The sequence below is a fragment of the Protopterus annectens genome, chromosome 17.part0 (assembly GCF_019279795.1).
Source record: "Protopterus annectens isolate FY-2018-M chromosome 17.part0, PAN1.0, whole genome shotgun sequence".
In the NCBI taxonomy this organism is placed as follows: domain Eukaryota; kingdom Metazoa; phylum Chordata; order Ceratodontiformes; family Protopteridae; genus Protopterus; species Protopterus annectens.
In genome coordinates this window covers 538,767,855-538,793,866 of record NC_056751.1, presented here as the reverse complement: position 1 = coordinate 538,793,866, position 26,012 = coordinate 538,767,855, and the positions used below count along the sequence as shown (strand labels likewise).

The 26,012-nt window shown below is 42.1% G+C and overlaps 1 protein-coding gene across 1 annotated transcript in view; it reads left to right on the top strand.

Moving 5' to 3' along the window:
• The window catches only part of LOC122791453 (mucin-6-like), a 1,454,314-nt gene that overhangs the window by 627,400 nt on the left and 800,902 nt on the right, over positions 1–26,012 (top strand). The window contains exon 20 of the mRNA XM_044059198.1: positions 24,192–24,343. Coding sequence (XP_043915133.1) covers positions 24,192–24,343 — 152 coding nt within the window. The remainder of the gene's footprint in view (positions 1–24,191; positions 24,344–26,012) is intronic.

Here is a 26,012-nt window from a genome sequence, read left to right as displayed (position 1 = left end):
TTATGAATAAATGTGGGCCAAGGATAGATCTGTGTGAGACACCTACACATATAGGAAGCTGGGGGGAGAGTTTATTGTCCCATAAAGTGGCTTATTTCCTATCTGACAGGTAGCTATGGAACCAGCTAAGGGCTTCAGAGCTGCAGTGGTAGAAAGCCAGTTTATTGAGAATATTTTATGAGATACAGTGTCAAATGCTTTTGACATATCTAAGAAGGTAGCAGAGACTAGTTGGTTTTTGTTTTTGAATTAATTTATGGTATTAGTAAAGCTAATTAGTGCTGTACTGGTGTTATGACCAGGTTGAAAGTCATGTGTATTAGATAATAAATTATTTAACAGAAAGTTGTCTAAGATCTGTTTGTGTATACATTTTTCTAAGATTTTGGCAAGTGGTGACAAAATGGCTTTGGTTCTGTAGTTGGATACATCAGTAGAGGGACCGCCTTTATATAAGGGTATAACGTGAGGTATTTTCCAGAGTGGTGGTATGTACTGCTCAGAGATAGAACAGTTAATGAGAATAGATATAGGGTAAGCAATGGACGTAGCTGCTAGTTGTAGAAAGTCACCAGGTAGCTGGCCTGCAGCTAGTGTGCAAGGTTTCAGTTTAGAAGGGAGATTTTTAACATAATTTGTTTGGATAGGTTTGAGATAGAGGAGGGTAGAATTGTTGTTGGAGGTTTGAGGTATGGACAGAGACATATTAGGGGGTTTGTTTAGTAGAGAGGTTATTGAGTTAATAAAATGGGAGTTAAATTGAGTGGCTATGCAGTCATTTGGGTTGGTGAGATTTGGGGCCGGGGTGGTGGGTTTTTCTGGGTTGAGAAGGAGGTTGATTGTTTGCCAGAATCTTTTGGGATTGTTCTAGTATTTTAGCTAACTTGTTTGGGAGTAGTTTTTTTGTCTTGTTTAATTAGTTTTTTTGGTTTGATTTCAAAGTTGTTGTTAGGTAATGAGATTTTGTTTACTTCTATTATTCTGAATAAGATACCAGGCTCTGCCCCTTTGTTTTAGTAGAAGAATTCTGTATTTTGACAACTAGGGAAGCTGTTTGGATTTGGTATGAATTTTTCTAATTGGGGCTAGATTATTAAGTATTTGTAGGAAAGCACTATTGAAGTACTGTACTGCATGGTCCAATTGAAAAGTTTTTACAGGTGCCCAGGCATATTGTTGAAGAGTATTAAATAAGGTAGGAGAAAAGTGTTTTTTATTGCAAATGTAGAGAAATGAAGGTTATTCTATACCATTTTCCTTTCTCATGTCAAAAAGAAAACAATTCCAAATGTTCCACCCAGTTATTGGAGACTTGCAGCAGCAGAAGTTGCCAAGTTGCTAGAAGAATGAGTAATCCAGCTGATCCCTGAGGACCGGTCAGAATCCAGATTCATCTCATGGTTCTTTTAAGTAGCCAAGAAAACAAGGGACCTCAGACCCATTCTGGACCTGAGTCATTTGAATCAGCATATGATGCAGCAAAATTGCGGATGGTCACACTTCAGTCCATATTGCCTCTACCGAGGAAGGATCAGTCCATATTGCCTCTACCGAGGAAGGATCAGTCCATATTGCCTCTACCGAGGAAGGATCAGTCCATATTGCCTCTACTGAGGAAGGACATAGATCTCGAGGATGCATAATATCATGTGAAGATAGAGAAGTATTCAAGGAGATTTCTCCATTTCCAGCTTGAAGTCAGTCATTATCAGTTCAGAGCCCTGTTATTCGGTGTCACGACAGCCCCCAGGTGTTTACTAAAGTTATGGAAGTGGTGGCAGCAGTAGCAGCACATCTGCACCTACTAGGGATCCAGGTTCTCCTATACCTCAATGATCGGCTCCTCACCACTACAGCCAACAATCTCTTACCACACCATCAGGACCATCTGCTCAACTGATGCAGGATCTTGGTATCACAGCCACTATGAGCAAAAGCCTGCTTACTCCATCCAAGATAGAATTTATCAGATGCCACCTGAGCACAGGCTTACAGATTGCCCATCTTGCAGTCTCCAGGGTGCTTTCCCTCTATCTCACTAATGCAACTCGGGTTCTTCACCTTCCCTGTCCACCAGCGATGCTGATCCTTCACCTGCTGAACCTAACTGCATTGACAATTCTCAAGGCTCCACTTGCCAGATTTACATGAGAGTTCTTCAGTGGACTTTACTGGTATGATGGTCCAAAAGGTTTTATCCACTTCACAACAAAATGAAGCTTACTCAAATTTGTAGGTAACACATATCTTGGTGGATAATATCTCCTTCTATGTCAGATGGGCACCCATTCCTAACAGATCCCCCTGAGGCAGTAGTGATAACAGACATTTCTCTTTTAGAGTTGGGGGAACATTTCAAAGTGAAGATGGTCTGGAGCACTTGGTCACATATGGAGTCCAACCTTCAGATCAATGTTCTGGAAATGAGCGTGGTGTTTCTAACATTTCAGAGCTTTCAGGACATTCTCCCCACAGGTGTGAGCCAGGTGCAGACAGACAATATTTTGGTAGTCTGGTATAACAACAAACAGGAAACCCATTCTTACCTCTTATGCTGGAAAGCCTTGAGAGTCTGGCAATAAGTGATGTCTTCCACTGCTTTCTAATAGTAATGCATATCCTGAGATTGTCCAATGTTCTGGCGGACAAGTTGAAGAGATCTATATCTTGATGCCTCATGAGTGATCCCTCAATCCAGCAGTGACAGCCCTGATCTTCAGTCACTGGAGCCAACCTTGCTGTGACCTGTTTGCATCCCACCTAAACCACAAGTGCCGCAGTTACTTTACCCTGATCCCTCTGGAGGCACAGTCACCAAGGGATTCTCTAGTCCATGATTAGCCCCTGGATCTCCTTTATACTTTCTCCTGTTGCCTTTAATGAACAGGTTTATACAAAAAGCAAGAATGAGCAAGGCCAAGGTGATCCTCATTACCCCTTTTTGGCCTGTTACATGGCTTCACTTTCTGTGCTGGAGCAATATCTTGATCTATTAACACACCCATGCAGACTAACTCCTCCAGACCAAAATGTCTTGAAATGAACTGCTTAGTTCCTCCCATTTCTAACATTAGCCAGAAATGCCAGGCTTTCCTCATCAATTTTTTTCAGATCTTATCAATGTTACAAAAATATACCGGAGCAAATGGAAGAGGTTTTCCATTTGGATAGCTTCCAAGAGTCTAGATCCCTTTTCAACTCCTGTTCCCTCCGTCCTAAAATTCTGATCAGAACTTTTTCACAATAGGTCAGCTACTCAACTATCAGAAGTCAGTTGGCAGCCATCTCTAGCTTTCATATAGGCCAGAATAGCTCATCTGTAGCCTCCTTTGAGGATTTCTAAAGCTTTCCTGAATGGACCCTTTCTCTTTCAACCACCTATTACAGACACAGTCTCTCCTTGGGAGATTACCATCACATTACAAACATCTACTCATACATTGTTTGAGCCAACAGCACCAGTGGATTTAAAGCTCCTCTCTTGGAAAACATTTTTTTCTGGTAGCTGTCACTTCAACTAAGTAGATATCAAAGATGCCAGAGATATATGCACTATCCTACAAACTACCATATTTGTTTTTTATAAGGACAGGGTTTCACTAAGAAGTAATACTTCCTTCCTTCATAAGGTGACACCTAAGGTAAATCTAAATCAGTCAATAAATCTACCAGTCTTTTTTCCACAATTTTCAAAGAAAGGTGAATACATGTTTCATATGCTGGGCACTCATCATCAGCTTAGGTTTATCTTCATAGAACTAAACCATTCAGAATGTCAGATCAGCTATTCATGGCATTCTCTAAGCCTAACTTGGGCAAAACAGTGGCTAAGGTTACTCTGTCTAGATTGTATTTCATTCATGTATAATAAAAAGTGTTTGTTTCTACTATCTAAACCAAAAGCTCAATCCACAAGGCAGTAGCAACTTCTACAGCCTTTGCCAGTAGATTGCCTATTGATTATATTTGTGCAGCAGCTACTTGGTCAAGAGTTCATATGTTTGTATCCCATTATAGACTGGATGAACAGTCTAGATCTCGTTCATCCCTTGGCTCCACAATCCTCAGGAATGTCCATTCTTGATACCAGCTGGGCCTGTGTGCTTTAGTTTCTGTCCCATAGTTGGACTGGATGAAAACAGACAACATTGTATATGAAAGTTATGTACTTACCATAATGATAGATCCATGCTGTCTGATTTTCATTCAGCTTAGCATCCCTCCCACTTGCCTCTGTCAAATTGTCACAAGTAGGACTTACGATGACCAGTCAACTTTGACATTCCCTGTCTATGAGCAGTCATTACTGTCAATGTCTTATAGTCCTGACAATTTTTTTCTATCACGCATTATGGAACTGGTCCTGAATGAGGGTTATTTCACCAGTGTATAATTACAGTGAATTCCTTTTAGATACAATATTTTCAGGGGGCAGACTAGATCTGAAGCAGCAGGGTGGAGTACAGGGAATTATGAGTAGGGGAGGAGACACTGCCTTGGAGCAGAAGAGCTTCAGATTCGGTGCCGAGGTTTGATCCTGTTGGATCCAACAACCCATAGTTGAACTTGACGAAAATCAGGCAACATGGATCTGTCATTATGGTAAGTACAAAACTTTCATTTTTTGACTATGTGTTATGTGGTAGCATAGACTGCTCATCATTCCAACTGCTGTAGTAAAACTTAGGCTATAATGGTTGCTTCCAGCCTGGGAAACAACAATCGGACAGCTTCAAAAAGCTCTGCTCCTCTCCCTCACTGTCACTCTGACTGCTGATTGACTAATCCCAAGGACGGAAATCAGCTGTCAGAGTGAAGCTTTCTTCAGGACTTTCTTTCCGGCTCAAGAAGAAGCACCTCTTGGGCTTCATAGGAGCAGCAATTGGCTAAGAGCTTCATTTCTAGCAGGAAGTTCCTGATGGGGAATCCATCCACTCAGAAATTAGTGCCATTTTAAGAAAAGTAAAATTTAATCTAATTTTTTACTAAAATCAGTATTTCCCATTTAAGAAACCCAGTATTTTTTTACAGTGTCATACGTTTCCCATCAGGGACTGTTGTTTTTAGCTAGTAGTGTTTACAAATGTATTTGGGGCTAATTTTGTGAAGAATTATGTACTGTTTGTGTAAGCTTTGAATTTTGTGGCACAAAGTTTGTGAAGGAATGGATAGGATTTTATGAGTCAGTGTAATGCCAGTTTGTAACAACCTATCTTCCATATTGATTTCTGTGTGTGTGTGTGTGTGTGTGTGTGTGTGTGTGTGTGTGTGTGTGTGTGTGTGTGTGTGTGTGTGTGTGTGTGTGCACACTCATGTTTGAGTTGAACTGACAGGGGAATTCTGCTATATGTTTACTTTTTCTAAGTTAAGACTAGGGAAAGTGTTGTGAGTGTAAGTGTGCTGCTTGTGAAGACCCAGTGACAACTTACGTTCCAACCGACTTACTCCAGCTATTCTTATCGGTTTGGCTTTTTCTTCCCTAGTTCCAGCATGGATACTGACTCTGGTCTGTCTAGCTGTTCTCCAACAGAACCTAGAAAGATAAAAAATTACTTATAAAGGAGTCCTTGCCATTGTCGCACACTCACTCTATGTCTCAGCCAATAGCAGATGAACTCATGTTGGTCACTGTGTATTCCTCAGAACCCCTCTCTGGTTCCTTTGTTGTAGTCCATTTGGCTAGCAAGAACCAGAGATCATCCACGTCCTCAATGGCAGTTCTAGAGTCTGATATCGGTATGGCAGAAACACCATCTTTTGGTCTACTAACACTCTGGTAAATTCTTCTCATGATAACCAGGGCAAGAAAATTTTAAATGGGTAGATGTCCCTCCTTCGAGTTGGTCTTCATCTGCTGGAACTCCCATTAAGAAAAAACAAAAAATTAAACATTATTCTCATGAACTTATCACTGTTAAAAATATGAGTTCTTTGCCTTGGCTAGACAGATATTACAGGTGATAAATCCTGGTGTGCAGAAGCCTTTACATGTGGACATTCCTTGTAATGTTATGCCTAAGGAAACAGGGTCTGATTATTCTGACTTTTACAGATATATGGTATCTTCCCTTCATATTCTCAAGCCCATCTCTCTCATTGTGAGGAAGAGAACATTGCTAAATAGATATCCAATTTAAAATGGTATGTTACAAATGGATATACCTCACTCATTTCCCATCCATCCACTTCCAACCCTGGAGGATGTGTTGAATGCTGCCTGTACTTATTCTGATACCCATCCATCAGTCTCTAAAAAGCATATCAACTATATAAGGTACCTTAGGCTGATACATCTCTTTTCTCTCATCTTGGATCTGACCCAGCTGCCATTTCAGTTACGTCTAATGCTGGCAACAGGCTGATCTTTAATACAAACCCTTTTGGTGACAAAGAAGGTAAAATAAAGGTCATTATAGGTAAGAAAATGTTTTCTGCTTCCAATTTAACCTTCAGAACACTGAATTACTAGACATATATGTGGAAATGTATGCTTTATCATATGGACAGTCTGAAAGAATTAGCTTCCACTCTTCCAGCAGAAGAAAACTCTTATTTGTACCAGGCTTTTTCAACCCTTTCTCAAGTATCTAAACATTGTATGAAGAGTGTGTACAATTGTGCAGATACCATGTCTAGGTCAATTGCTATCTCTACATTGCTGAGCAAATATGCTTGGGTATGTAACCAAAAGTTTGCTGATAAAGTTAAATCTGAAATCTTGGATTCTGATTTAGATAAGGAAGTGTTATTTGGCTCTTCTGCTGCCCAGTTCATAAAAACAATATGGTAAAAGAGAAACTGATATTCAGGGAGTTTCCAAGATCTTTCACGTACCCCAATAAAATCTTATAGGCCTCCCTCTTACACAAAAAAAAGCCAAATAAACAAAACCAGTCTTTTTTCTGGCAAATGGAATGCAAAAAGAGATGGCTGGAGGGTAACAATGCCCAAAACAGGGGTCTTTACAGAAAAAGGCACAAACCAACAGTAAAGAGTGACTAAGCCATTATTCTTTACCCTCTTCTCTCTCTCCTGGTCATTATCTTTACAAATCTCTAATTCTCTAAGACTGGCCCTCAACATTACACAATTGGCAAAAGATTGTTTTGGTCTCCTGGGTGCTAAGAGTGGTGCAGGTGGGTTACTGATAGGGTGATAGTTTCAAGATCTATTTTAAGCCTAGCCAAGCTTAACTCAAATTTACCAAAATATTGCTGGCATGTGTCAATACCCCAAGAAATTTTACTATTGTGACATAGGCTTGTACCCATTAAGCCTTCACAGGCTGCCCCTGTCCATTAAAGAGATAGGGGCCAAAACAGGGCTAAATTTATGATTCCATCCATTGGTCCAAGTTACATTTGAATACAGTTAGGGATACTCTTTATAACACAGATGTGAAGTCCGTTCCAGAGAAGGGGTAATCTTTGAGACACATACCTGTCCTTCTAGCATGTCTTATTTATTTCACAGATGAGGCTTAACTCCTTAGGTCAGGTATTTCTGATGCTATTTGTTTTGCAGATCTGCAACAGATCCATTGGTGTGGGATCAGAAGCTGCCTTGTAGACTAGGCCTAGATTGTTGCTCAGTAATTTGTAGGAGAGTGAGTACAGGAGTAGGGCTTTGAGACAGTCTGCAGGATTTGTTGTTTACTCTCTGTATTCATTTTGTGAGGAACCCATGTGGGCTGTCAAGATGTTGAATGTGCCTGGTCAGGTACATGCTGAAGGATGTGTTGTATTCGATGACTGGTCTGATAAGACCCGAGTACACTAGAATAATGAACTCCTTGGACTTGGATGCAATGCCCTTACTTATAAGCTATGCAGCATAAAATGAGTTTCTCACCAGAGTAGACATGTGGTGTTCAAAGAAAAAGGCCAGGTTACTGTCAACATGCATTCCCAGATTCCTGACCCCTACATCTACTTTCAGGGTATATTATCAACATTGTAATTGCCAGGGGTGGCTGTCTTTTTAAAGGGTACTACTATGCCACATTGAGTTTTAGTCCATGTCTCTGGCAGCAGTTATCTTTGTGTGTCAGACCCCGTTGAAGGGTATCTGTGTCTTTTGGAGATTCAGTGACCATGCCTAGTTATAATTGTCTGCAAACGTGGTCAATCAGAGGCCCTTGACATTTACTTTTACTTCAGAGAAGTAGTTGCCAAAAAGGAGAGGCCACAGCACTAATCCCTGTGTGACTCAGCTAGTGACTGACTTGTTTGCAGAGGTGGATTCCCTTGTTGTAACTTCTTTTTTCCTATCAGTGAGCCAGCTGGTTACCCATTGGGTGACACAAGAGTTTATACCTAACTTTTGTAAGTTTACCTACAATGCCCAAATGAGGTATTGTGTTGAATGTTTTGCCCAGATCAGGTTAAGTTAGGCAGTGTGCACTGTTTTGCCCTCATCCATAACTTTAGTGACATTCTCAAAGAAGTCCATCAGGTTAAGTAGACATGGCCTGCTTTTGACAAAACTGAACTGAGCAGGGTCCAGTATATGTAGGCTTCCTATGTCATTGCTTATCCGATCCATGATAATTCTTTCTATGGCCTTGCATTAGAGACTACGTAGACTTATGGGTCTGTAGTTCTCTGGGTCTGTGGAAGGCCCCTCTTGTGTAGAGAGAGATAGCCTTTGCAGTCTTCCATTCAATAGACATGAAGCCTGCCTGGAAGCTATGTTTAAACAGAGATTCTAGTGGGCCTGGCAGGTCATGTTTCATGCTATTCAAGAAGCATCCTGGGATATTATCAGAACCCATTGAAGCAGTGCTTGGACAGCACAGAGAGGACCTGCGCCCTAGGGATAGTTGGAGGAGAAATGGTGCAGGTTATTTCTGGGGGGGGGGTGAAGGGGTGATAGAGGGGTAAAACTGGAGCTAAACTTATCAACCAACAGATTTGCTATATCCTCTGGCTCCATATAGGTGGTTCCATTCACCATTAGTTCAGAATGTTGGGTGTTGCTTTTAAGGTTGCTGACATAATTAAAGAAGGCTGTTTTTATCTCATATTTGTTTTGGTAGATTTGATTATTCCTGACTTACTTGTTCAGATTGATGATGGAGTTTTACCTTGCTTGGTAATGCACTTCCTGTTTTTGGACATGATTTTCTTTCTTTTCTTATTCATCCTATTTTTACTGTGATTTTACCAGGGTGGCCTGTTTTTTGGAGGTTGCCCTGTGTTTACTTTGGGTAGGTGCAGCTATTCCTGTGCAGCTATTTACATGATTGTACAAGGTTTCTGTGAGCAACTCCAAGTAGGCAGCTGTCTTCTCAGTGTATGGGGTGGTCTTGGAATTTTGCTTGACTGTCACTTAGTTGAAGGTAGCTAGCCTCGGAATAGTTTTTAAATATTCCATGGTTGGTTGGGGTCCACATCTTAATATTTATTTCAAAGGAGCAGCTTTGTGTTATGACCTAACTGTGAGGACTTTACAGTAAGGAGAGTGCATCTTTCCCCCATATTTCTGAGAACCAGATCAAGGATATTTGCACCTCTGTTTAGACACCTAGCATTGGATACAAAACCTTCTTTTAGGGGAATACCTTCCCACCCTGTAAAACAATTTTTTTTCCCTCAGTATCTTCAGTCTTTACACACCCAATGAGTCATAGAACCAGAGCCTTTAAGTCAAAGGAGAGAATGTTTCTACTCCAGAATGTTTCTGGTACCAAAGAAAGAGGCTTTTTGGAGATCAGCAGTAGATCATTCATTTCCAAGTCTTTATGTGAAAGTTCCAAAGTTCAACAAGTTGGACTTACAGAACCTGCTACCCCTCATTCCTCCCATGAGAACTTCATAACTCTAGACCTAAAAGATGCTTACTGTCACATTCCCATAGCCATCGCTTCAGGAAATTTCTAAGACTCTGTGTTTCTGGGTCACATTATCAGTCCTCTGTAGTACCCTTTGATTTATCTTCCGCTCCAAGGGTACTCACAAAATGGCTAGCTCCAGTCATAGTTTATTGCAGATTGAATGGCATTCACATATTTCCTTGTTTAGAAAACTTGTTTATCTTTGCAGTATTTTTATCCAGATGTCAAGAGTCATTAGTATGAGTTATGTCTCTTTTGACCAATCTAGGCTTCCATATAAATATTACAAAATCCTTCTTTACTCTTTCTCACAGGATTGCATTGCTGGAATGCGTTATAGATTCTCAAATCACTCTCAGGCTTTTGCAAAAGAATTTCTCAGGATCCTAGGTTCATAGCTTCTTCACAGACTCAATCTACTCAGAGAAGATGGGTAGTGTGATAAACTGCAAAATCAATCAATTTCATCTAACTGCCTGGATGATTTAATTTTAGTATTGGTTAGGCAGTTATTTAATAGTTTCATAGTTTCATAGTTTAGTACTAGACTATTTGCCCTGGGGCATTTGCAAGCCTAGCCCTAGAGATGTGGCTTTCACCACCCCATGTAGTGGTACTAAGGTGTATAAATTTGGAATACTGTGCCTTTGTCTAGTAGTGACACATTGAAGACCCCCTTACTTATTAGTTTACTGTGCCTCTGTTAAGTAGCGACACAGGGGTGACCCCCGGGGTAAACTTACGATCTCCCATCCACTCGTCAAGATTTCTCTTGAAGAGAGTCAGTGAGGGGCTCTGCCTAACATGGACTGGGATTTTGTCCCAGAGTATGGGAAGCCTCTGAGTTATGAATCTGTCCCTCCAGCATGTTCTATTCATGTTTGTACTGAGGTTTAAATCTTTGGCTCTCGTGGTTCTTATGGATTTTGATTTTTTGAGGTGGAGCATGTCCATCAATTCCTGGTTGGACATGGCCTTGTACATCAGGCACAGATCACCTCTGAGTAGGCGGTATGCTACTGAATAGAGCTGGAGTTTCTTTAGCCTGGCAGCATATGACATATGTTGGAGACCCTTGATCCTCTTGGTGAGGTACTTCTGGGGTCTCTCCAGCTGTTGTAAGTGCCGGGTGAGGTACATACCAAATGGGGCATTGTACTCAATCATGGGCCTGATAAGGGAGGAGTACAGGGGCATGATAACCTCCTTTGATCTGGATATGAACCCCTTCATGATAAGGTGGGCAAGGTAGAAAGTCTTTCTAACCACTTTGGCAACGTGGGTGTCAAATGAGAGGTCACTATCAACTTGGGTCCCCAGGTCTCTGATTACTTTTTCGGTACTCAGTGGGTTACTGTCTATGTGATAATTTGTGGGTATTTTGTTTTTCCCAAAGGGGATGACTATACATTTCTTGGCATTCAGTTTAAGGCCGTGATTCTGGCAACAGTTGTCCATTTTGGTGAGGCCTTTCTGTAGGATGTATATGTCAGCTGGTGTATCGACTATGGTGCCTAGTTTGCAGTCATCTGCGAACTTTGTCAGCCACAACCCTCCCATGTTTGCTTTCACATCTGAGAAGTAAATGCCGAACAAGAGGGGTCCCAGGACAGAGCCCTGTGGGACACCACTTGTGGCTGGCTTTGAGTCTGACATGGCTCCCGCAATCTTGACTTTATGGGTTCTGTTTTTTAGCCAGTTTGCAACCCATCTTGTGACATATGGATTTACATTTAAGCTGTTTAGCTTATCTATGATCCCCGAGTGGGGTATTGTGTCGAAGGCTTTAGCCAAGTCCAGGTAGGCTGTATGGACTGCCTTGCCCTCATCAATGGCTCTAGTGACTGTTTCGAAAAAGTCAACCAGGTTCAAAAGGCAGGATCTGCCCTTTGCAAAGCTGAACTAGGTGGGATCAAGTGTCTGTAGGTCCCCAATGTCGCTGTTTATGAGTTCCATAATAATTCTTTCCATAGCTTTGCAAACCAGGCTGGTCAAGCTTATGGGGCGGTAGTTTCCAGGATCTGTAGTGGAGCCTCCCTTGTGGAGTGGGACCACTGTTGCTGTACGCCAGTGTTCAGGTACATATCCTGTAGTAAGGCTAAGATTAAATAACATTTTTATATGCGGGTTTAGCTCCTCTTGGAGTTCACGTATCACGCAGCCGGGGATACCATCAGGTCCCATAGATGCTGTATTTTTTGCTTTGTTGAGGGCGGTTCTCACCTGGACATCAGAGATGACAGGGAGGTTACATTCAGCTGGGATGAGTATTTCTTCTTTTGGAGGTGAGGGAGGGGAGAAATTTGCACTGAACCTGTCTGCCAGAATGTTGGCAATATCCGTGGGTTTGGTAAATGTTTTGTCATTGTGTACTAACTCTGAGCATATCTGAGTGTTTCCGCCCAGGTTTCTAACATAACTGAAGAATGCCTTGTGGTTATCTTTAGTGTCCTTGGTGATTTTTCTCTCAAAGTTGGCCTTGGATATTTTTATGAGAGAACGTAGCTTTCTACTAGTGCTGATCAGAGATGCCTTCCCTTTATGGGATTTTGCTCTGTCTTGCAGTAGCTTCCTTCTTTTGTTATACAATTTGTTTATGGCTGGGGTCCACCAGACAGGACTCTTTCCTTTGGTGGAGAGGGTCTTGGTTTTATTTGGGATTGCACGATCCATGCATTCTTGGAGATGTCCGTAGAAAGCATTTGTGTAGGATTCAACATTGTGGGATGTGGTTTCCATTGGCCCTGTGGGCTTAAATGATACCATCTCAGTCTTGAGAAGTGTAAAATCGTTTTTTGAGAAGTTTCTCACTGCAGTCTTTTGTGCTGGTGGTGGAGGTGGTAAATGTATATCCAGGGTGATTAGTTTGTGGTCAGATCTCACCAGTGAGGGCAATACTTCTGGTGTGGAGCATTTTGTCCCCATGTTTGTGATGATCAGGCCTAGTATATTATTCCCCCTTGTGGGAGAGGTGACTAGCTGTTCCATTGCATTGGAGTTTATGAATTCCAGGAACCTTTGGGCTACGGTGTTAGGGCTAGAATAGTGCACCCAGTCTATGTTAGGGTAGTTGAAGTCTCCCAATATGATGGTATTTGGTGAGACATTCATATCTTCCAATGTCTTCAGGAAGGCTGAGTGGGGTTCTTGTGATTGGGAGGGTGGTCTGTAACATGCAACCAGTTGTATAGCAGTTTTGCCTATGGTTAGCTGCACCTGGATGGTCTCCGATGCTTCATGAGTTGCCACTAACATAGAGGTGTGGGCATCCTTGATGAATATGGACACTCCCCCTCCCTTTGTGGTTCGGCCTGGGTTTTGGGGCCGAAAAGCATGATACGAGGTAAAGCCTGGTAGCGCTGGGGTGCTCTCAGGAGCCTTGAACCAGGTCTCGGTTACAGCGCAGACATCGATGTTCTCCATACTGAGGAGTGCTTCGAGAGCCTGCATCTTGAGATTTAGACTTCTGGCATTGAGCAGCATTACCCTTAATTTTTTTCCATTTTTGTTTTCTAAGGAGGTGGGTTCGTCTTTTGAGCCTTGCCTAAAAAAGGCACTATGGGGGTGGCAAGAGCCTTAGCCAATATCCGGAAGCCCAGTGGTGACAGGTGCAAACCTTCCCTTGGGAAGCAGCGTGGCTTGTCCAGCATGTCATCCCAAGCAGACAGACATTGGATCCCCCTAGAATGACACCAGTAATTGAGCCAATTATTAAAGCTGATCATCTTGTCTTTGTATTGTGTCATCATTCTTGGTGAGGGCAGGATGCTGCTCAGGGTCAGGGTCATACCAGCCTGGGCTACATAATCAGAGAGCTCCTCTATGTCTCTTTTCATGTAGTCCAAGGAGGTATGTCTCAGGTCGTTCACACCGGCATGGGCAATGACGGAGTCATATTTGTACGTGCTTTTGAGTGACCTGAGTCCGTGTGTTATATGTCGGATCCTAGCCCCCGAAAGGCAGCTTACCGTTACCCTCTCCTTGCTCAGCCTGGTAAGTGGGACGTCAGTTTGTCTGACTATAGAGTCACCTATCACTAGTGTATCAGGCATAGTGTTTGGCCTTAAGGGCTGTGATTTATTGACACACCGATTTATTGAAGTATGTGTTGCATGTGTTATGTTTTGAGGTGGTGGATTTTTGGGTGTCTGCTTTGGGATCTTCTGTTGTTTTGGTAAGTTTTTTAATAGAGCCTCCGAGTATGTTTTTGTGTTATTATGTGCTTGATTTGCAGTTGGGGTAGGTCTATGTTTGACTGGGTTTGTTGTGTGTGTGGTTACCTTCTCCTCCTGTCTGGTCTTGCCAGTCCTGAGTTGAGAGAGTTCAGCCTCCAGTTTGGCTATATAGTTGCATCTCTCACATGTATTTGTGTTTGTTGGGAGGAGGAGAGGGTTGTCTGTGGACATGAGACAATTATAGCATTGTCTCAAGATTCCCAGATTAACCAGCTGAGCAGGAGAAGATGCTAGCAATCTACCACTCGACGTGCTAGAATATTTTAAGAGAGTGCTGTGCCTTTAAGGGAAGTGGTTGGGGTGGTAGGTGGATGTAGTGCTAGTTGAGTTTGAGAGTGCTTGCTTAGAAGAGAAGCTTTGAGAACAAATGCTATGCTTATAATATAACGAGTAGACTGGCAGCAGGTACTAAAGGAGGCAAAAAATCCTGGTAGAAGAAAATCCTATATTGGTAAGTGGAAGCAATCGCCTAGTTGATGCCTAACCAACAGCAGGACCTAGCAGGGATTTTGTACCACTATGCTCCTATATTAATTTGAGTGAGTTATTCCATAGTTAGTTGGGGTCCAAGTCTTAATATTTATTTCAAAGGAGCAGCTTTGTGGTATGACCTAACTGTGAGGCCTCATTTATTCCTCTATAAAGGTTTATCTTCTGCCCATTCAGCATGCCTGCCCCTGGATCCTCCCTTTTCTTCTCTGTTTGTTGTGAAAGTTTTACACTTCAGGCTTCTTTGTAAACAGGTTGTTCATCATTGGGATTTCAGCTATGTGCTGGAGGAATTCACTGTCACCTTTTATACCTGTCCATCAAAATGATTTAAGATTCTTGACTGGGAAAACTGTACTTATCATTGCTCTTACATTTGCAAGAAGAGTATCTGAGTTGCAAGCTCGGGGGGGGGGGGTGAACCCCAATATGGTCTCTTCAAAAATAAACTCCACATTCATGTCCAATGTGATTTCAAAGTTGAAATCACGCCATAATCTTTGATGTCCAGGCCCTCAATTCCCAGTTTTCTCCCAGAACCTAATAAAACGGGGATAAAGGATTCTGCATAATCTGAACATGCATTGGTGGCTCAGGTTCTGTCATGACAGAATGAAGCCCTTTAGAGAAGATGACTAGCTATTTATTTCTAATCAAGGCATAAAAAGGACACCTTGTGTCTAAACAGGCAGTTTCCAAGTGGTTGTTCTCAGCTATTCTTTTTTGTTATTCCCATTATGGCAAATCCATTCCAGGCAGTATCAAGGCACATTCTACTAGATCCTTGTTTTCTTCAATGGCATGCTAAAAAGGGGTAGGCTCTAGAAACATTCTAAATGCAGCTACATGGTCCTCTGTACATATTTTTACAAAGCATTACAAAATGGATTCCTTTTCTAGGTCCAAGTCAAGCTTTGCTAGGCCCACCCTTCAGGGGTTCTTGTATCCATATCTTTCCTCTTCCCAGATTGAATAGGCTTTGGTAATCAAGACATATAGCCTAAGGGCTACTGCAACAATGGGGATGATAAACATAGTACAGTTGTATAAGTTGTACTTACTCATAACAGTAGATGTCCTTACATTCACCACTTCAGTATTCCTTACAAATGGGATTCCCTGCCACAAAGCCCTCCGTCTGGCCACTTTACAAAAGATTTCCATTGCTTTAAGGTATGCAGAATGTCACCTGCTTACTCCTTGCGTAAGGGAGGGAATAAAGGTGACATTCAGGCGTACCATCCTCAGAAAGTTTTTGTCTCCAGTCCGAATGCTGTTTTAACCGCCGGTCTGTTGAATACATCCGTTTTTCTGTTTGTTGGCTTTTCTGTGCTTGCTCCTGTTGCTGGAGCCCCCACAGTTACAGATAAGTACCCAGTTGGGTTTTTGGTTACTTTTTCTGTTTTGTTTAGTGCTGTTTGGAGTTAATGTCATCCAGGAAGGGTAAATGCCAGTGTGGGGGACTGATTCCCCATAAAGACCGTCATGATAAGTGTCTTGTTTGCCATGGTGCTGCCCAAAACCATATGTCTTGTTCAATTTGTCAGACGTTTGTCCCTAAAACTCTTTGTAGTAGGCTTTCTTCCCTTTCCTTATACCTTGAGAACCAATAACTTAAGCTTCTTGCTGCAGGTACTATGGATGGAACTTCCTGCTCCGAGGGTCAGCCATATGGGAAGAAGAAGATGCATAAGTTAAGGCCGGAATCTTCTGCTGTCCAGCCTCTGCTGGGTGTTTCTCGTGAGGTTATTATGCACCGGAGGCCCACCTGGTTGTTTTGCCAGATTCTTCTACCATGTCTGGGTTGGAGGCTGGTGAGAATTTGGCAGGCAGCATGTCCAATGAGACTTTGCAGGTGTCCATTTTGGCATTCAGAGGGAACCACGGTTGACTGTTTCCGAGGGGTCTAATGGGGTTCTGCAGTTTCTCTTTTGGGAAGAGGGTCCTACTGCAATTGGGGAATTCTGTCCTGAGTCTGGGGCTTCTCAGGTTTCCAGGATGGATGTTCCCTTGAAGAAGAAACAGAAAACTAACCATGTTTCTTCTGCTCCTAGGATCCACAAACTGAGTGGTAGGCCTTTACTCAGGGGTTATTTAATGCTTTACTGTCGTTGCGGCCTCTTCAAGGGGTTTCAGTTCCTGCTCCTCCTTGGTCTGCCTCTTCCCTTAAAAGGCTCAGAGACTTCCACTCTTCTGAGGTAGATTCTGATGATGACTCCCTTGTTTATTCTGCCAAGATTCCTTCTCCTTTAGAGTACGGGTCTGACGAGGAGGATTCTCATACTCTTGATAATCCCTCTGAGGAAATTACCTTTGGGGATACGATCTCTAGTATGATGGACTTTTTTAAGTGGGATTGTGCCCAGGTTTTGGATATCCATAAGAGCTACTATAACTTACTGCAAATGGAATCTCCTAAACCTGTGGCCATTCCTCCTGTCTTGCCTGCTTTATTGCATGTTTTTTCCACTGTCTCTAAAGTGCCGGATTCTTTGCCCCCTGCACCCAGGAAGTCTGATGGCTTTTAAAGGGTACCTGAGAATTGTTACTTTTTGTTTAAATGTTTTGCTGCTGACCCCTCTATGGTGTCTGTAGCCTCTGATGGCCATTTCAGTTGCTTCCTTCATCCAAGTTACTGCTTTCTGACAAGGACAGTAGGACCATGGATAGGCTGGGTAAAAAGATTTATACTTCCTCTACCTTGGCTTTTAGGGCTATTAATTATTAGACCCATATTTCTAGGTATGTCTTGGCTCTTCTTTCTCAGGCCTCTCAGGTTCTTTCTGATCTTCTGGACTCTGAGGGTAAATCTTCGTCTTTTTCCTTGCTTGGGTCTTCCTGTCAGGTTGTTCATCATTATATCAAGTGTAGTTATGATGTTGTAGATGCCTCTTCCAGGGGTGCTTCCTGTGGCTCAGTTCTGAAGAGATATTCCTGGCTTCGGCTTCAAACTTTGCCTGATGATATTAAGGCTAATTGCTGGATGCTCCTCTGGATAATACTCTTTTGTTTGGGAAAGTGGCTGCTGGTTTATTTAAGTCTCTACAGGACAAGGGGAAGGCTTTACAGGAGCTTAAACAGGTCTTTGTTTTTCCTGTGCCTAAGTTTCAATGTAACTACCCTTCTAAGCCGGCCTTTGTTCTTAGGCAGTCTCGCCCTCTTTTTAAAGATAAAAAGGGTGATAAATGGACTACTCCTGCTAAAGCCACTCAGACTGCCGGGATTCTTAAGCCTTCCTTTCCTGACAAACCAGGTGCTGTCTGATTATCCCACCCCATTCCCAGCCACATTCCTCTGTCTCTTTGCCTTTCCCTTTCTCTTCCTCTTTGGCTTCAGACCACCCAGGATTCTTGGGTTTTGTCAATAATTTGTCAAAGGGTACTTCATGATCTGGATTTCCCATCCTCCTTTTATGGGCATTCCTCAGCCTCCTCGGGAACAGCTTCCTTTTTTCCCAGAGATTCTTCAGGACCTCTTGTTTCAGGGTGCCATTCAAAAAGTGCCTGTGTCCCAAAGGGGGAAAGTTTTATTCCAGAATGTTTCTAGTGGCCAGAAAAGAGGGTACTTGGAGGCCTATTCTAGACCTCTGTCATATGGTCACCTTTCTGAAGGTGCCTTCCTTTTGGATGTTGTCCCTTCAGTCTCTTTTTCCTCTCTTGCTCCCTCAGGTCTTTCTGGTGTCTTTGGACCTCAAGGATGCTTATCTCCATATTTTGATCCATCCTCTTTTCAGGAGATTTTTGAATTTCTCTGTTGCTTCCTGGCATTTTCAGTTATGTGCTTTGCCCTTTGGCCTTTCTACTGCCCCAAGGGTGTTCACCAAATGCCTCACTCCTGTGATTGCCTTTTGCAGGCTTCAAGGGATCCAAATCTTTCCTTATTCCTTATAAAACACAGACACAACTAATTTCAAACCCATAGCTATACTCTCTCCTCTCTCTAAAATACTAGAAAAAAACTATCCACTCACAACTCATGCCATACCTAACCCTACACAAACTCTTCTCCCCTACTCAACATGGCTTTCGCCCCAGCCACAGTCCCACGACCATCATGCTATCCTTTCTTGAAACTGTCAACCTAGCACGTGACAATGGCAAATATGTATCATCACTGTTTCTAGATCTCTCAAAGGCATTTGACACCATCTCCCACTCCTTACTCCTGTCCCAGCTGTCATACTTACATCTCTCTTCCTCTACCTTAGCCTGGTTCTCCAGCTACCTATCCAAGTGCCAACAAGCTGTCCAATGGAAAGAGTCAACCTCTCCTTTCTTACCAACACTCACAGGAGTTCCCCAGGGATCTGTATTGGGCCCACTCCTCTTTAACATATTCATCAACAACTTCCACCACTCCATCCCCGAATCTGCACAGCCTCATGCCCCTCTGAACTGCTACTAAAAACCCAACTAGCCTTCTCCAGAAAAGAATCCTGGATGCAATCCAATCACCTAGCCCTAAACGCTAACAAAACAAAGCTAATGATTTTTACTCCCACCAAAAACTTCAGTTTCAACAGAAACTTATTCTCCATCAAAAGCCAGAATAATACCCCCCTAGAAATTGTTCCCATTACCAAGCTACTAGGCATTACCATTGACGATAACCTAAAATTTGACTCCCACATTTACTCTGGAATTAAGAAAACCCATCAAAAAATTTGTCTCCTCTACAGACACAATCGTTACATCAGCCCCTCCACCTGACAAACTCTCGCATCTAGCTTCCTTCTCCTCTCTCTCATGTATGGCGCTCCCCTATTCTCCAACCTAAAACTTGGCCTATGTTCCAAACTCGAATCCTGCTACCACAAAATTTGCAAATTTGCAACCACTTCTAAAAACTTGTCCCATCACTGCCATTCCCTACACACCCTCAAATGGCTAGAACTCCCCAACTACCTAAAATACCTACAACTTGCCAATGCCCCCAAACTCAACTTCAAACCTGCAGAATGCCTTCTCTTGCCACATCCCTAATACCCTACACACCCAGCCACTCCCTCAGATCCAAAACCTCCTACAAGTGCACAAACCCACACATCCCCTGGCCAATTACTACTAGCCTACACCATAGCTAAACTATGTAACTCTCTTCCCCCTCCACTATGTAGTATACTAAACCACAACAACTTCAAATCCATCCTGTTCTCTCATCTGTCCTCCAAATGGGAATGCCCTTCTCATGATCCTACCTAAACACCCCCCACTCTTAAATCCTTTACCCCTCTTTATAAGGATACAGGATCAGTACACTATCCTACAGTACAACATCCAATTTCCTATTGTATTCAATTTATTCTATTTTCATTTGTATTCTGTATGCTATAAGGCTATTCAATTGTATTATATATGCATTAAGACTACTGAAATGGTTCTAAATGAACTTTCTAAATCAATAAGTAACCTCCCTACTATCTTTACTAGAAATGTTTAAATATTTCAAACTGATCATTGACAAAGAAATTCCTGTCTAATATGTACTATCTTTGCTAGAGTTGCTCAAATTTTTGAAAATTGATTTTCATATGATATTTTCCTATCTAATATGTAACTTTATATTCTTCTGTAATGAATGCTATGCATGAAAGCCTCTGGCTTATTATATATTTCGAATACTGTATATTTTCAAAAATATGTAACCTGTATTTGCCATGATTGTAACTGCTTGGGTCTATATTAAATCAATTAGAAAAGCCCCCCCCCCCACGGCCCCCACTCCCCCCTACTTAAATATACCAACTCCGAGATTGCACTACAGTGACGAAAATGGCAAATTATTGACGCGGCCAAGCAATTTCTTTCCCAGGGAAAGAATTCGCTTATATGCCGCTTCGTCATTTTGCCTTTTCGTCTTTTCAAGTTGAACCAAGAAGCATTTGAAAGAATGCGTCTTCGGTCATTTAATAGGAACCCATCTGCTTGTGGAGCTTTTCTACCTGGGCCTCAACTGAAAATGGGTTGCACTGACCCGGTGAACTCTCCTGGTCAACAAATTCAAATAAATAAATAAAATAATTATTTGGACGACCTGCTGATTCAGGCATCTTCTCCAGAGGTCCTTTTGGAAAATCTTCATTTTACCATTTCTCTTCTTCGGAGCCTGGGATTCACAATAAACTTCAACAAGTTCCCTGTCTCTTTCTCAAGATCATGTTTTTCTGGGTTGCATGTTTCAAATGGTGCCAATGCTGGCATCCCTGCCTCCTCCAAAGGCATTAACTCTCATTTCTTTCTTTCAGTCTCTTTTTCCCCCTGGCTCCATTTCAGTCAGGGAATTTCTGAGGGCTCTAGGGTTCATAGCTTCCACCATTCTGATGCTTCCTCTGGTCAGGCTCTACATGAGGAAGTTCCAGTGGTTTCTGAAGTTGGTGTGGCTTCAGCATGCGCATCCTCTAGACTTTCCTGTTCCTCTTCTCCCATGTCTCAAGGTCGAACTTCTGTGGTGGATTCAGCAGTTATCTCTGAATCCAGGCCTCCCATTTCAGCCTCCACTTCCCTCTTAGGCTCTGTTCACAGACACTTCAGCTGTGGGCTGGGGAGCAACATTTGGCTTCCTGAAGGTTCAGAGAGGGTAGACGCCTCGTCAGCAGAAGGCGCACATCATCATCAAAGAGATGAGGGCTCTTCTGCTGGCTCTTCAGGCCTTTCATCCTCTCTTCTCTGCAGGGCCTCTCAAAGTATTCATGGACAATACCACAGTCAGGAGGTTATGAGATCCTACCGTCTTTGCCAGCTTGCACTTCTGGTATGGGATCTGGCTATCCAGTATCATGTGACTCTTCAGGCAGTTTACATTCCTTCAGATTGGAATGTTGTGGCAGACAATTTGAGCAGGTCCTTCACTCAATCCCATGAATGGATGCTTCACAGGGATGTGTTTCTGGACATTGTTCACCAGTGGGGTACTCCTCAAGTAGATCTCTTTGCCTCCACTTTGAACAAACAACTTCCTCTGTTTTGTGCCAGAGTCCCAGGTCCTCTGGTTTGGAAGGTGGATGCCCTCTTATTTTCTTGGAAGGGGCTGTTTCTTTATGCATTCCCTCCCCTTCATCTCATTCTGAGAGTCCTGTTCAAGATTCAGCAGGATGCTCTCATAATCTTGGTGACTCCCTTTTGGCCATGACAGCACTGGTTCCCTCTAATTCTGCATCTCTCCAGGGGCAATCATCACAAGTTACCTCACAGGGTGGATCTCCTCACACAAGACAAGGGGTCTCTAATCCATCCCCACCTGTCCACGCTTCAACTGACACTGTGGGTGATAGGGTTTTGATTCCTCATAGACACCTTGAGGACATGGTGCAGGTCCTGCAGGAGGCCAGGAAACCTACTACTAGGAAATCCTACTTGTCTAAATGGAAGAGGTTTTCTATTTGGTGTCTTTCTCGTGACCTGGACCCACTTTCTGTGGATGTTCCTTTGGTTCTTACTATTTGTGTGAGTTGCTCAATGCTGGTTTGGCCTATTCTTCTGTTAAGGCCCACTTATCAGCTTTTTCTTCTTGTCTGCCTTTAACTCCCCCATTAGCTTCTAGATTTGAGGCTAAGCAGGTTCTTAAAGGTGTCCTTATTATTAGACCTCCCAGGAAGCCTGTTCCTCCTCCCTGGGATCTTAATTTTGTTCTAGAAAAATTGACTCAGGCTCCTTTTGAGCCTGCTGTTTCTGTTTCCTTGCAACATTGTTCTTGGAAGACAGTTCTTTTGTTAGCTCTTACTTCTGCCAGACAGGTGCCTGAGTTGCAAGCCCTTATGGTTGTCCACCTTTTTTGATATTTCATGAGGACAGGGTGTCCTTGCATACTTATTCTTCTTTTATGCCCAAGGTGGTTAATGAGTTGTCACTTAATCAGTCTATTAATTTGCCCACCTTTTTCCCTCTCCACAATCTGACGGCAAGAGGGTGCTACATACTTTAGATGTGCATAGACAGCTCAGATTTTATTTGAATAAAACTAAAGCTATCAGGAACTCTGACCAGTTATTTGTTTCCTTTCATCTTAGGTCTTTACATTTGGCTGTTTCCAAGCAAACTATTTCTACTTGGATTTCAAATGCTATTTCCTTTTATTACACTTTTCATGGTGAGAGCCTTCCTTCTTCTGTTAAGGCTTATTCCACTAGAACTGTGGCTTCTTCTGGTGCTTTATTCAGGGGCTTAGATGCTAATTCTATTCTTGAAGCTGTTACATGGAATTCTGTGCATGCCTTTACCAAACATTACCAGTTGGATGGTATTGCCAGAGCCAGAGCTGGTTTTGCTGATGCCATTTTTCACAGCTTCTTGGAGGCTCTGCTGCTTCCTCCTTCCAGGTTTCTTCTTGAGCTTTTGCACATAGTAAGGAATACTGCAGCAGTGAATGCAAGGACATAGTACAGTTGTGTAAAATCCTACCATAACGGTAGATGTCCTTGCATTCACTCCCTCCCTCCACCCCCCTGGTCTTTTTCCCTTCCTGGCTGTGCAGGTTTTCCTTGGACTGCTGTTCCCACTGGGGCAATCTGTTCTGAGGATGGTACGCCTGAAAGTCACCTTTATGCCCTACCTTACAAAAGGAGTAAGCAAGTGGCATTCTGCGTACCTTAAAGCAACTGAAATCTTTTGTAAACTGGCCAGATGGAAGGCTTCATGGCAGGGAATCCCATTAGTAAGGAATACTGCAGTGGGGAAGGCAAGGACATCTACCGTTATGGTAAGATTTTACACAATTGTACTATGCTTCAACCTCCCTGCTGCAGTAGTCGCACCTACCCTTCATTCCCTACTAATTCTTGTATATAGTTGTAGTTAGCATATAAAGTAGGGCTGTGTTTCTTTCTGATGTATATATTTTATTGTTATTGGCATACCTCTTAACTGTCCAGATTTTTGCCTCATATTTTTTATCTGTTCCTCCTAAAATTTGTGGTTTTCTAGACATCATTAAGGGTTGACGTCACTACTTAATGGCATACATTTCGTTTCAGATGTCATATCTTTCAGAAAGTGCAAGCTAATACAAATCCTGTTATTCTAGCAACTTCCGTTGATTACAGTAACAATATTTAAAATGTGTTCCTAGTTTTGGGCCTCCTCGCATTATGTTATGCTTTGTCCTGATTTCTTTTGCTAAGAGGTTGAGAGCTATGGCTATTGGTTGATTGATTCAGGATTGTTAGGCTCCTTTCTCATTGTATTAGCAAGAAAGTCCTGAAGAAATATTCAGTCTGACTGTTGATTTCACTCCTTGGGATTAGCCAATCAGCAGTCAGAGTGAAGATATATATATATATATATATATATATATATATATATATATATATATATATGTGTGTGTGTGTGTGTGTCGGGGGAGGTGGGGTGAGCAGAGCTTTTTGAATCTGGCAGGTTGTTTAAACCCATGCAGTTTAAGGGCTACTGCTGCAGTGAGAATTTGAACATCTACTGTTATGGGTAAATGAAGTTTACAGAATTGTACTTGATTGTTTAATCAGAGCTTAAAACCTAAATAATTTAACATTTTTGCTTTTCTCTCGTACTATCATGTATGTTCTAGTGTTTGAAACTTTAATAATTTAAAATCTTTTCTTATCACTAGTAGTATTATATGAATTTTAGTGTTACTTTATAATATTTATATTTGCCTTTCAGTCAGCTACTGAATGCAAATCAGGCTGCATTTGTCCTTCAGGACTCTATCTGGATGGAACGAATGAATGCGTAGAACCAGATGAATGCTCCTGTGAATTTAGTGGTGTATCTTATCGAAAGGGAGAAATAATTTATACTGGCTGCCAGGAATGGTAAGTGATTAAATATTTCCATGAAACTCATTTAAAGTAATTTTTGAAGAAAAGCATTTTTCTTAAATGCAATGCATTGGATTTTCAGGTAGTTCCTTTCATACTGATGTCTGGCAAGAATACGTACTGATGTCTAGTAAGAATATGTGATTCAAACAGAGGCATAGCTGGTTCAATCATCGGCCCCACCTCCCAGCTCTTGAGGGAGAAAAAAGGCACTTCACTATAATAAGACGACCACATTGTAAGTGACTAGCCTATTACAGATAGATATATGCCCCCCCCATCTGTTCTAATGAAGAGGAAAAAATGGATGTTCCTTTTATTGGCACAACAACCAGGTATCCAGATGTACAACATGCCCCCACCTCCTGCCTCAGTCATTCAGGTCCTGATTCTGTGCCCTATCCCCAACCCTCCTTCAACTTCCTTTAGAGAAAAAAAAATGAAATAAATAAATAAAAATAATATCTTATTTTAAGCTGTAACAAACAGTTGCTGCAGTCCTAGCCGGCGTTAGGCACCCACCCAACCCGTGGCTGCAGGGGTCCTCCAGTTATCTCCCCGCACACAAGGGCCCCCACTAACAATGTGCAGCAAACTTGCACACAAGCAGCCGCAGGTTTCTCCTTCCTCTTTGCTCAGTTCCGGTTCTTGCAGACTCTTAATTATGGCAGCATTGCATAATTTGCGGCACCATCAAAACTTTTAATAAATTGCCTTCCTGTAAGCTGTGATGTCAGCTGAAAGCTGCACTCCAGCAAGTCCGCTTCAGTGAAGCAAGGACCTGATTGGATGTAGTAACCAAAGAAGAAAGTTGTGTTTTTATTTTTTCTCTTTAAGGAAGTGGTCCTTGCAGCGCACTTCCTGTGTCAGTTGCCATTAAAATGGAATGTGTAGCAAGCATTCCTTTCTCTTGTATTTCAAGAGAAAAGTTTGCTTTGCTACTTGGATTTTCAGGAGATCTTTTATTGGATTACTGGTAGCATGAGGAGGACAAGGACTTTGGAACAGTGGGACAAGCCAAGGACCTGCATTTTCAACTACTCTTGTAAGGGCAAGTTCTAAAAGCTCTGACAAATTGTCCTTTTAAGGACACATTTAAAAAGGCTGAAATGGTCTGTGTCGTAGCAATCAGGGGTCAATCTTTAATTTAGTGTGTGTAGAGGATTAGTTGCAGCCTTCCACTACAGAAAAAGGTAAGTTGCTGAGTTTTTTTTTTAAACTTTTTTTTGGGGGGTGGGGCACAAGGAGATGAGGATTATAATATTTGTCCCCAAAATTCTTGGAGGGTTGGGGGGATGGGGGTGGAGAGAGATTTTGGTTTAAATTGTTTTATTTTAGCTTTGTCCAAAATCCTTGTGCTAAGACATAAGGGGGGTTGTCTGTGATAATTAATGTCCAGATTCTATTTTTTTACTCAGTTCTACATAAGAATAGTCATATTTTCATTTATTTATTTTTGCTTTGTCCAGATTTGTGCTAATAGGTTGGTAATGGGGTGACAGGGACTGAGAAACTGTAGATGATGATTTAATGTAGACTAATGCAGACTCATACTTATGGCAGCATTGCACAATTTGCGGCACCATCAAAACTTTTAATAAATTGCCTTCCTGTAAGCTGTGATGTTATTCTAGTACTACTTTTTAAGTTTGTAATATCAGTA